General features: G+C 43.8%; 1 protein-coding gene across 1 annotated transcript in view; it reads right to left on the bottom strand.

Moving 5' to 3' along the window:
- The window catches only part of LZTR1 (leucine zipper like post translational regulator 1), an 86,376-nt gene that overhangs the window by 53,740 nt on the left and 19,164 nt on the right, over positions 1-13,472 (bottom strand). Inside the window, exons 6-9 of the mRNA XM_069754171.1 lie at positions 9,846-9,929; positions 9,219-9,276; positions 8,641-8,780; positions 6,534-6,735 (exon numbers count right to left, since the gene is read on the bottom strand). Coding sequence (XP_069610272.1) covers positions 6,534-6,735; positions 8,641-8,780; positions 9,219-9,276; positions 9,846-9,929 — 484 coding nt within the window. The remainder of the gene's footprint in view (positions 1-6,533; positions 6,736-8,640; positions 8,781-9,218; positions 9,277-9,845; positions 9,930-13,472) is intronic.

The following is a 13,472-nucleotide window of genomic DNA, read 5'->3' as shown; positions in this document are numbered from 1 at the left end:
GACATATCACTACGTTTGGGACCTATGTCCGGGAAGTAGGTATGATTGATTTATGGAGAGTTAGACATATTGGGGAAAGGACGTACTCATGCTACTCGCCAGCTCATGGTACTTTGTCTAGGATTGACTTGGCGCTGGGTAACTGTTTACTGGACACGATGGTAGGGGATGTGAGATATTTGCCTAGGGCTCTTTCAGACCATAGTCCAGTTGAGGTGGAATTTCGGCCAGTGGGGACACGGATCGGGAGCAGGAAGGAGTGGAAGATTCACCCTAATTGGCTACACAGTATGGACTTGGAAAAGATAAAGAAGGAGTTGGTGGAATTTTTTGAGATCAGCGAGGGAAGTGTAGATGTTCTTACTGTGTGGGAAGCCATGAAAGCGTACTTGAGGGGACTGCTGTTCAGGGATATTAGCAGGTGTAAGAGGAAATCGAGAGAGACAGAGAGGTTGGCGGTTGAAGGGCTGAGGATAGCCGAGGATGAGATGGTAATAGTGGGTGCTCCGGAAGCTGGGAGGAGGCTAAAGGCAGCTCAGAGTCAGTTGGAGGAGGTATTGCTCGGTAAGGCTGAAAGGAAGAGGGAATTCATGAATCTGGCTTTTTACCAGGAGGGCGAATCTGTGGGTCATTTGCTATCGATGGTGGCTTCTGCCCAGAGAAACACTTCCTTTGTTCATTCTTTGGTATCGGGGAGCGGTGTGGCTATCTCTGAGACTTCAGAGATTTTGGACATTTTTGCGGATTTTTATGCGGACCTATATTCCTCTCAGGTAGATGGGTCGGTGGAGGACACGGTGGCGTTCCTTGAGGAATTGGAGCTCCCAAGGCTGAGTGACATAGATAGAGAAGATTTGGAAGCTCCCATCACGGAGGAGGAGTTGGGTCGGGCACTGCAGTCTATGGCTAATGGGAAGGCACCTGGCGTAGATGGATTTCCTGCTGAAATTTATAAAAACTTTGGGGAAGTGCTGATCCCTAAATTAAGGGTACTTCTGGAGGAGGCTAGGAGTGGCGGTCGTCTACCGGCATCTATGCGGGAGGCCATAATAGTGGTGATTCCTAAGGAGGGGAAGGACCCGACACAGCCGGATTCATATCGGCCAATTTCCTTGCTTACTACAGACGTTAAACTTCTGGCTAAGGTGTTGGCGATGAGGTTGACAAGTGTTATTTCCGGCCTGGTGCACTCAGACCAGTCCGGCTTTATGCCTGATCGGTCCACTGCGATCAACTTACGAAGGCTGTATATGAATTTGCAACTCAGATCCGACAACTGTGGCCAGAGAGTTATTGCATCTTTAGACGCTCATAAGGCGTTCGATAGTGTGGAGTGGGGATATCTCTGGCAGGTGCTCCGGAGTATGGGGTTTGGACCGCAGTTCATATCCTGGATTCGACTGATGTACTCGATGCCGATGGCTAGGGTTAGGGTAAATGGGGAGTTATCACGGACCATACAACTGGCTAGAGGGACGAGACAGGGGTGTCCGCTCTCTCCTCTTTTGTTTGCTCTGGCTGTGGAACCACTGGCTGCTAAGCTTCGACGGTCTGATGAGGTGACTGGGTTTAAATATGGGATGATTGAAGAAAGGGTGGCATTGTATGCGGATGACATTCTGCTATTTCTGGCTGACCCGGGTACGTCCTTGGAGGGAGCCATTGGGATTATTGAGCGTTTCGGATCGGTGTCGGGACTTAGGATAAACTGGAGTAAGTCTGTCTTGTTTAAGGTGGATGATGATGGTGGGGAGCCACTGGAGGATGGGCGACTGGAGGTGACTAGCCAATTTAAGTACCTTGGAATATGGGTATCTATGCCTGTTACTGACTATATACATAGAAATCTGACTCCAATCTTAGGTGTTCTTAAAGCGAAAGCGGATGCTTGGCTTAAACTGCATTTATCTGTGGTAGGTAGGGTGAATCTTATTAAAATGATTTTGATGCCAAAAATACTGTATATTCTTCATAATGCGCCAGTTTGGATACCACGCGGGAGATTTAGACAGATTAACTCTCTGTTCAGAAATTTGATATGGGGGAGACAGCATCCGCGTATCAAACTGGAGACACTTCAGCGACCCAAGGAAGATGGGGGATTGGCATTGCCTAACCCTGAAATATATTTTCTTGCAGCCCAGAGTCAGCATTTAAAAGGCTGGGCGCATGAAGGGTCATCTGGGGCGGTACAGCGGCTGATGGAAGTGGTGACAAAAAGAAGGCCAGTGGTACAATGTTTGGAGGATGGATCCCTAGGGGCTCTGGGGAAATTATACCCGACTGTGTTGTTGATACGCAGGCTGTGGGGTAGGCTGAGACATGTACGGGGGGTCACGGATTCGACTAGATTCTCACCGCTATGGCATAACAGCAACTTACAGGAGTTTGAGGCACTGGGGGTACTGACAGAATGGCAAGTCAAAGGGATTCAATACGTGTATCAAATAATTGAGCGAGGTGAATTAAAATCATTTTCCCAATTACAGGCGGAATTTGGTCTTGGGACTGTGGGGGAATTTCAGTATTTGCGGATGAGGCATGCTTTTGGAGCTCAGAGTAGAAACGGAGGTATTGGAATTCAGAGGGATATAGTGCTGGAATATGTGTGTAATGAAGGGACTACTGGGGGAGTCATATCTACTTTGTATAAAGATCTGTTGCACACTTTCCTATTGGGGTTTCCAATAATGGCGAGAGCTAAGTGGGAGAGGGATCTGGGTCCAATGGAGAATGAGACTTGGGAGTCGGTGCTAGAATGGGTCCCACGATTGTCACTGAGCGAACCGTATAGAATGTCACAGCTCTATGTGATACACAGGGTTTATAAGTCTCAGATGGTGCTATATAAGGCTGGTTTGCGTGATGATTCTGAATGCCCGAGGTGTAAAACTGCAGATGCTGATATACTCCATATGATGTGGACGTGTCCGAGACTGGCTGCTTTTTGGGTGGTAGTTTTGAGTCGTATGGAAGGTGCGTATGGATGTAAGGTGCCAAGGGATCCTATAGTGTGCTTGTTGGGATGTGTGGATGAGATTGGAGTGGATAACAACCTAAAGATAGCTATTGCCAGATTGTTATACATGGCTAGGAAGGTAATAGCTCGAAATTGGATTAGGGAAGAACCGCCGTCAAGAGGAGAGTTCCTCCAGTATGTGAAGCAGGGCCTGACACTTGAAAAGGGGTTTTATAAAAAAAGAGGGAAAATCGAAATGTTCAATAAAATGTGGTCTCCGTGGATTGCTATGGGATAGGGGTATTATAGAGGGAGAGTTAATTAAGGTTCCTAATTAATGGTAATGTTAAATGTGGCTTATATTATTGGCCGAGGGATTAGATAGTATATTGGTCTAATGATGGAAGTGCTAACCAAGTTGAGCTGCTTTGTTGGGTGGGGTTGGGGGGGTGGTGGGATTGAAGGGGAATGTTTGAAGGGGGGGGAAAAAAGCTTTGTATTGAAAATAAGAATGTAACATGTCATTTATCTTGTTATTCTTAATAAAAATTTATTTGAATAAAAAAAGAATATGTGGTAAGTGACAGCAGCGTCGCCCCCTGATGAGGTCTTGTCTAAGGCCGGCTTCACACTTGCGAGTTTTACGGACGTAAGAGCGCAGAAACTACGTCCGTAAAACTCGCAAAAAATACGGCACAATTATTCTCTATGCCCCTGCTCCTATCTGCCGTATTTTACTGATCAGTATTACATGGCTTTCTACGGCCGTACAAAATCGCAGCATGCTGCGTTTGTCACCGTACTGCGCAAGAAATACGCCAATGAAAGTCTATGGAAGCGTGAAAAATACGGATTACACACGGACAAGCAGTGTGACTTGCGAGAAATACGCAGCGCTGTTAGAGAGAAAAGCCGGTAATTCAGTGCGGTGTACAGTAAAATCACACTGACAGCTTACAGTCCAATAGGTAGAATAAATGTGTACACATAGAATAGGTATATATATATATATATATATATATATATATATATATATATATATATATATATATATATATATATATGTCAGTGAGACACATATATGTATATATATTACTATTTATTCCAGCGCTATACAGCTTGAAAGCCGGTAATTCAATTACCGGCTTTTTCTTTCTCCTTCCTAAAACCCGACATGATTTGAGACATGGTTTACATACAGTAAACCATGTCTTCTCTCCATTTTTTTTGCAGATTCCACACTACTAATGTCAGTAGTGTGTATCTGCAAAATTTGGCCGTTCTAGCTCTTAAAATAAAGAGTTAAATGGCGGAAAAAATTGGCGTGGGCTCCCGCGCAATTTTCTCCGCCAGAGTAGTAAAGCCAGTGACTGAGGGCAGATATTAATAGCCTGGAGAGGGTCCATGGTTATTGGCCCCCCCCTGGCTAAAAATATCTGCCCCCAGCCACCCCAGAAAAGGCACATCTGGAAGATGCGCCTATTCTGGCACTTGGCCACTCTCTTCCCATTCCCGTGTAGCGGTGGGATATGGGGTAATGAAGGGTTAATGCCACCTTGCTATTGTAAGGTGACATTAAGCCTAATTAATAATGGAGAGGCGTCAATTATGACACCTATCCATTATTAATCCAATTGAATGAAAGGGTTAAATAAAACACAAACACATTATTTAAAATTATTTTAATGAAATAAAAACAATGGTTGTTGGAGTATTTTATTCTACGCCCAATCCAGTCACTGAAGACCCTCGTTCTGTGAAAGAAAAAACATAATAAACCAACAATATACTTACCCTCCGCAGATCTGTAACGTCCAACGATGTAAATCCTTCTGAAGGGGTTAAAACATTTTGCAGCAAGGAGCTTTGCTAATGCAGGCTGCTCCTCACTGCAAAACCCCGGGGAATGAGTCTAAATATAGATCAATGAGCTATATTTAGCTTCATTTGCGGTGAGGCGCCCTCTGCTGGATGTTCATAGATCGTGGGAAATTTCCTAGAAATTTTGGGACACATGGATCATTTCTATAGCGGTATGTTGGTTTTGCAAGCCTGCGAGAAAACCACGCAGTACGGATGCCATACGGATTACATACGGAGGATGCCATGCGCAAAAAACGCTGACACACCCTGCCTACGGAGGAGCTACGGACCACTATTTTCGGGACATTTCAGCGTATTACGGCCGTAATATACGGACCGTATTTTCATACGCTGAGTGTGAAGCCGGCCTAAGAGAGGTGGAGGTAGAATCTGCACAGAAGTGACTACAGGGCCATTCTTCTGATGAAGTCTCATTTCACACTCCCCTCAAACGAAAATGACACGGCAAGCAATGAAAAAAAAACAGATATAGGAAACAGCATGATCGGGAGAATGGTACGGAATTTTATAATAAAGCAAATTACATAAATGGTTAGGCATCAAAACAGATATTTATAAAAAGGGCACTATAACTTACAGACAACCCCTTTAAGCTTGCTTAAAAATTTAACATTTTCAGCAAAAGTTCATCCTGTGTAAACAGGACCTGTGCGTCCGGAAATAATGACTATGTGCACAGAATGCTCTATTGCCAATCGTTCTGTGTGCACACAAGTGTGGTTGTCCTGTCTAAACAAGCTATATAATGGATCACCAATCGGCAAACAAATGTAGCCGATTAGCAGTAGTGTAACGTCAGCCTTCGGCTAGTGTAAACTTACCCTAAAGGTCCCGTTACACTAAACAACTTACCATCGATCATGACCAGCGATACGACCTGGCTGTGATCATTGGTAAGTCGTTGTGTGGTCGCTGGGGAGCTGTCACACAGACAGCTCTCCAGCGACCAACGATCCGGGGAAAGACTTCGGCATCATTGAAACTGTCTTCAACGATGCCGAAGTCCCCGGGTAACCAGGGTAAATATCGGGTTACTAAGCGCAGGGCCGCGCTTAGTAACCCGATATTTACCCTGGTTACCATTGTAAAAGTAAAAAAAAAAACACTACATACTCTTCCGATGTCTGTCACGCCCCCCCGGTGTCAGCTTCCCGCACTGACTGTCAGCGCCGGCCGCAAAGCAGAGCACAGTGGTGACGTCACCGCTGTGCTCTGCTTTACGGCCGGCGCCGACAATCAGTGCAGGGAAGCTGACGGCGGGGGACGTGACAGACATCGGAATGTGAGTATGTACTGATTTTTTTTTTACTTTTACAATGGTAGCCAGGGTAAATATCGGGTTACTAAGCGTGGCCCTGGTTACCAGTGAACACATCGCTGGATCGGCGTCACACACGCCGATCCAGCGATGACAGCGGGTGATCAGCGACAAAAAAAAGGTCCTGATCATTCCCCATGACCAACGATCTCCCAGCAGGGGCCTGATCGTTGGTCGCTGTCACACATAACGAGATTGTTAGCGGGATCGTTGCTACGTCACAAAAAGCGTGGCGTTGCAACGATATCGTTAACGAAATCGTTATGTGTGAAGGTACCTTTACACATTAGGGACAACCTTCAATCAATACACACTTAAAACTGATCCCGGCTCTAATAATCAATGTTATCAGGATACTTTTGTAGTTCTTACCTCACTGTCTGGACTGGGCTGTATCACCTCCCAGGATTGGGAGTCCACATCATAACAATGCAGCTCATTAGGCAAAGTGTTGTCTGCAGCTCCACCAAATACATAGAGGTGGCGATCAAAAGCCACCATTGTGTGCCCATAACGCCTCTGTGGAGGGGGAGGTGACCCGCGCAGTAGGTGCTCAGTAGGAATGCGCATCCAGCTGTGAGGGCAAAGATCACAAATTCAATATAGACTTATTGCATTTGGTTACTTGTGCAGAAATATTGAGAACACAGTGTTTGAGAATGGCTTGCTATAGGCCAATGCTCTTCAACTTCTCTGGCTCTCAGGTCCTCTGCATTTGGCCCCTTAGTAGGCAGACGTTAGAAATAATGTTGCGCAATAGTGCCAATAGAGAGATAACCGTTTTATCTAAAGGTACCGTCACACTCAGCGACACTGCAGCGATATGGACAACGAGCCGACCTAAACTAGATTGCTGGAGCGTCGCTGTTTAGGTCGCTGTAGAGACGTCAAACACAAAAACTCCAGAACGATGCAGGAGCGATCCAGTGACGTAACGGCGACTCACTTCTCGTTCTCGCTGATTGTTAGCTCCATTTAAAACGTTGCTGGCGTCGTTTGCTTTTGATGGCAAACATGACGATACACGCCGACCTGGCGACAAAAAGTTCTGGATTTCTAGCTCCGACCAGCGATGGCACAGCGGGATCCAGATCGCTGCTGCGTGTCAAACACAACGAGATCGCTATCCAGGACGCTGCAACGTCACGGATTGTTGTCGTTCTCTTTGCAAAGTTGCTGAGTGTGACGGTACCTTAATTGTGGCCCCAACCATATCAAGGCCAGTCAGCCCGAGTGTAAAAAAACATCTTTCAACAACAACACTAGAATAGCCATATGTCCGTACATATGACACAAAATCTCACTGGGCAGGAAACTGAAGAGGACAATTGGGATAAATATCATGAGGGGAGTCCTGTCTGACAGCCCCTTCCAGCGAATCGTTATTGCTCTGAGTATGTAACTAGCAAGATCCTCACAATGGTTTCAAAATGTCCAAGTCTATAAATCCACATTACCCAGTGACTAATTGTGTGACTTCTGTGCTGGCAATTACCAAATCTTGTGATGATTTTGGTGCGTCAGTAAGGGTATGCTCACACACATATTTGGAGGGAAGAAAATCCAACGCGTTTTTCAAGAGAAATCCTGAAATGATGCTTTTATTTGGAGACATTTTGCTTTCCTGAGTTGTCCACATTGTGTTTAGCTGCAAATTTAATGTGAAATCTGCCTCAAAGAAATATTTGAAAGCAGTTTGATTCTCTTCAAAATCCTCCTCAAAAACTCTTTGGGAACCTAGCACAAAGCGGTTGTCCACTACTAGGACAACCCCTTCTTGATCCAAATGTTTGGTCCACATAATAAAAAAATAAACTTATACTCGCATCCCATGCGGGTGCCATTCCTGCAGTGTTGGGGGACCATGGCTGCTGTGTGACACGTGACGCCGATACCCAATCAGCGCCGGAGTCACTGTCTCTGCCTTTGGACATTAAATAGGAAGTCCAGGTGGCATCTGATCTTGGATTTCCTCTTCCTGCTCAATTCGATAGGAGGTGGGGACAGTGACGCCAGCATCACGTGTCACAACGACCCCTCGGAAGAGTGTGTGCCAACACTGTGGGAACGGCGCCAGTACGGGAGGAGAGTATAAGCTTTATTATTTTATGGGGCCAAGCTATGTGCACACAACATGCACATAAGGCACAGCAATGTCAAAACAACATAGATCTGCACATGTTCTGTCATACGTCAATTATTTTAACTGAAGTGGATAGAAGCGACATAGAAGTGACATACTAATTCCTTCAGAAGCCACCAGCTCTCTATTCTTCATAATATAGAGTAAAAGCCGCCACAAGAACGGCGAATCGCTAGCAAGACCACTTCAGTGATCATTATAAATACAGATCATTGTTACAGATTAGCATCCGGAGAGAAAATCTAATTTAAAGTGTCATTTTGCAGTAGATTGAGCATCTGTGGTAGGATTTATAGATTACACAATCACATTTTGGGCCCCATGTTCGGCTCTTACACTTTTTCTGCAAACTCAAACTGGAACAGGTTGTTTGTGATCTTCGCTCCACTCTGTCCAGAGAAGACAAACATTTTGTCCCTACAGACAGCCACCGGGAAGTTGCAGCATGATGGTGGGATCTCTCCACTTTGCTCAATCTGCAATACACACACAGACACGTTTAGTTATACATAGACCGAACATGTCGAATACATACTGCTATAGATGCACAATACCGATGCAGATTTCATATTCCCTCTAGTTTGTAGGGATTTTACACAGTATTTGACAGCTCCTCTGGTAATGCGTCTACACTGAGTTTGATGCGTCTTCATTGCTGTGTGACATTTTAGTTCCTATTAGGTTGCAGGTGTTTATTTTAGGAACTGTGAGCATTATAGCATAGCCGTGTAGAAGCCTATATATTGGCAAGAAAAGAGGAGCGATGCACAAACAGCTGTACGGTGGGGGTTCAATATCAGCAAACAAATGATTGGTGGAGGCGCCAGATGTCAGCCAGATCCTTTGGATCAATCATCAATATGTAATTCTTGATCAATCCCTTTAACAGCTATAATAAATATTCTTCATTTTACCTCTTCCCAAGCTGCCGCCTCTCGATCTTGCAAACTGATGGTCCACATGTCATTCAACCTAATAGAAATAAAAAAGTAAGCATGAAACTAGATAACCTGCTATACAGTATGATGAAAGCCAGTGTCAAGAAAAATCTGAAGTGGTGTGTTTTCATATACTGTCAAGCAGTTTAATATTGACGACCTGTCCATGGGATAGGTCATGATAGATCTGTGGGGTCTTAACACCTGACATTTCCACACATCATCTGTTAGCAGCTAGAGCGATGACGGCATGTAAGCAGTGTACGGAGTGGGGAGGCTCAGCTCCTATTCAGCTGAGGTTCTTGGCTCTGCTCTGTACACTACTGGCCACCTGTAAAGCGGATAACAGCTGATCAGTGGGAATGCCAAGTATCGGATCCACAGCGATCCGATATTACTGACCTATCGTAAGAAGAAGTCATACAGATCTAAGTAGTGGACAACCCAATTACATGCTACAAAAAATTTAGTCCTCAGATGTTCAAAATGTTACCCTCTCATTCTGTTCATTTTGCCTTCTGCTCACACTCTAATTCTGCACCCTTGTTAGATTCATATTTTTCCATTATACCATTTCACAAGCATCTATCAATGCTTAAGTACCTTGCATTTCCATCATATCCTGCAAAAATCCATAGCTTATCATTGTATACTGTAGCTCCATGCGCTGACCGAGCCACTGGTAATCTGAAAGAGATAACAGGTCAGTTATGGTTTATTTACAGGACTGACTTCACAACACGACCACTTTGACGGTAATTTTTTTACTGATTTTTTTTTTTTTTTACTGATCAGTGGTCGTTTGATTGCCTGTTTAGATGGGCAGGCCAAAGTAAATAATACACAATGAGCGATCTATACAAAATTCGCTCAGTGCACACTGGCTGCCATGTTCTCCACAGTCAGAGTCCTGTTGATGCACAGAATGATGTATCACGGAGAAAAGATATCTTTTAAGATGCACAAAAGATCATTTCACCCAATGAAGGAGCATTTTGCTTGTTCATCAGCCTGTTTAGAGGACAAGATAATTGTGAAACAAGTGTTTATAACAACGCTCGCGATCATCCTGCATGGTAAATACACGTTTAATGATATCTATAGTAAAAGTAGACCTCATGCTCCAAGTTCATTCACTCACAATACAATCCACACCTAAACAGATAAAAATGAGGGCATCACTACATGACAGAAGGGAAAGTATCTGGTAAATATTTAATTGAGCAATCACTAGTCCTAGGCCACACAAATAAAAGGCGATTCCTAAATGTTTGCTTAATATACATAGTAGCTGGTAGATCTCTTATCTCAGGACAGCAATACAAAGACCAGAGAAACACTGATAAAACATAGTAACATAGTTAGTAAGGCCGAAAAAAGACATTTGTCCATCCAGTTCAGCCTATATTCCATCATAATAAATCCCCAGATCTACGTCCTTCTACAGAACCTAATAATTGTATGATACAATATTGTTCTGCTCCAGGAAGACATCCAGGCCTCTCTTGAACCCCTCGACTGAGTTCGTTATCACCACCTCAACATGTCAGCCATTATTCATTGTCTTCTATCAATGACAAAACCTGTAAGTGGTTGTAAACCTACTGGCCATGAAATACATTCATTCATCAAAAAGGAAAGACATCTTTGTGACATATTTACATACATACATATATACAGACATATACATACCTGGATGTATCTGGCTATGCTGTAAAGTAAACATTGAGAAACCGGCCCTGCTCATCACAATGCTCATCGCTCCCAGAAATACAGTAGGTGCGAGGATTCAAAACTATCATTTATTGCATATACAACATGCATATGAACAAGGACTAATAAGGTGATTTATTAGTAACGGAATACTAGGCTGAACAACTATTGACGACTGTTGGATAAAATTGTAATCAAGTCCACTATAAAATAAAGTCACTTATGCCAGCAAGAAAAAATAATCATGGTTATCATCTCATGTGGGATGTGCAGCCAAAACATTATACTGTAAGAGGACAGAATGATCATAGTAGCGGTGCCCTATGGAAACAGGCCAGGAAATGGGCCGCGGACCTTTAGGCTATGTTCACACGTTGCATTTGTGCTTCTTTTTTGTTAATGCAAATTTTAAGCTGCATTTTTCAGCACCAGCAAAGTCTATGACATTTCAGAAAGCTCATGCACACAGGTTGGGTTTATTTTCCTCATGGATTTTGAAAATGTTTTTTTTTTTTTTTAACCCCTTCACGCCACAGCCCTTTTTTGTTTTTGTGTTTCTGTTGTCCCTCTTCTTCCCAGAACCATAATTGTTTTATTTTTCTGTCAATATGGCCATGCGAGGGCTTGTTTTTTGCGGGACGAGTTGTACTTTTGAACGACACCATTGGTTTTACCATGTTGTGTACTAAAAAATGGGAAAAAATTCCAAGTGCGGTGAAACAGCAAAAAAAAAAAAAAAGTGCAATTCCTCAACTGTTTTTTGATTTTTTTTTACCATGTTCACTAAAACGGACCTGCCATTATGATTCTCCAGGTCATTACGAATTCATAGATAGCAAACATATCTAGATTTTTTTTTTCACCATTTAAATAAAAACAAATATCCAAAGTTTGTTAAAAAAAGAAAAAAAAAAAATTGCCCCATTTTCCGATTACGGTGCGTCTCCATTTTTCGTGATCTGGGGTTGGGTGAGGACTTATTTTTTGAGAGCTGAGCTGCTGTTTTTAATGACACCATTTTGGTGCAGATACGATCTTTTGATCGCCTGTTATTGCATTTTAATGCAATGTTACGGCGATCAAAAAAAGTAATTCTGGCGTTTTTACTCTTTTTTCGCTACGCCGTTTACCAAACAAATTAATTATCTTAATAGGGTGATTCTGAATGAGGCGATACCAAATATGTGTATATTTAAATTTTTTTTAATTGTTTTATTTTGAATGGGGCAAATAGGGGTGATTTGAACTTAAATTTTTTAAATATTTTTAAAAACTTTTTTTTGCTTTCACTTGCTTCAATGGTCTTCATGGGAGGCTAGAAACTGCAATAACCCGATTGCCTTTGCTACACACAGGAGATGATCAGATCGCCTGTGTGTAGCAAAAAACAGGATTTTTGGTTGCTTACCGTAAAATCTGTTTCTCGGAGCCTTCATTGGGGGACACAGGAACCATGGGTGTATGCTGCTGCCACTAGGAGGCTGACACTATGCAAATAAAAAAGTTAGCTCCTCCTCTGCAGTGTACACCCTACCGACAGGAAGTAGGATATTCAGTTAGTGAGAAAGCAGTAGGAGAAGTAACGTGTAAAAGAGAAAGAATAATAATAATATAATAATAATAATAAACTTTATCTACATAGCGCCAACAAATTCCACGGCGCTCCATAGATTAACAGTTTCAAACACTCAAAGAGTGTTCAAACAACTCAAAAGTATACAGTAAACAGAGCTGTTCAACTTGGGAGGGTGCTGTGTCCCCCAATGAAGGCTCCGAGAAACAGATTTTACGGTAAGCAACCAAAAATCCTGTTTTCTCTATCGCCTTTCATTGGGGGCACAGGAACCATGGGACGTCCCAAAGCAGTCCCTGGGGTGGGAAAAACATACTTCCATCAGGTCCAAGGACTCACCACTGCCGCCTGCAGGATCCTTCTGCCCAGGCTGGAGTCTGCCGTAGTTCAGCGAAAACATGTGGATGGAAGACCAGGTTGCCGCTTTGCAAAGCTGTCGGCGAAAGCCCTGTGATGTAACGCACTGGAAGCGCCGACTGCCCGGGTAGAGTGAGCCTTTATCTCAGGAGGGGGCACTCTGTTCTTGACCCGGTAAGCTCCCAAAATTGCCGTTCTAATCGAGCGAGCAATAGTCGCCTTGGAAGCCGGCAGGCCTCTACGCACGCCATCAAGGATGGCGAACAGAGAATCCATCTTTCGGAAAGCGGCCGTGCTAGCCAGGGAGAAACTCACTGCCCTGACGAGGTCCAGCCTGTCAGCCTGTTCCACTATCGCTCCAGAGGATGATTCGGAGCTGGACAAAGGAAGGTAGAACGATGTCCTCGTTGAGGTGGAAAGATGAAAACCACCTCGTGAAATGAAGGAAGGCGGAGGCCTGGGACCACCTTGTCCTTGTGGAAAATCAAGAAAGGAGGTCGGCAAGAAATGGCCGCCAACTCAAAAACGCGGCGGATCGAAGCGATGGACCTGAGAAAAGCCACCTTCCGAGATAGAACTGACAGGGA

This window comes from Ranitomeya imitator, chromosome 1, assembly GCF_032444005.1.
Source record: "Ranitomeya imitator isolate aRanImi1 chromosome 1, aRanImi1.pri, whole genome shotgun sequence".
NCBI lineage: Eukaryota > Metazoa > Chordata > Amphibia > Anura > Dendrobatidae > Ranitomeya > Ranitomeya imitator.
Note: the sequence above shows the minus strand (reverse complement) of the source record. Positions and strands in the feature narration are given on the sequence as shown.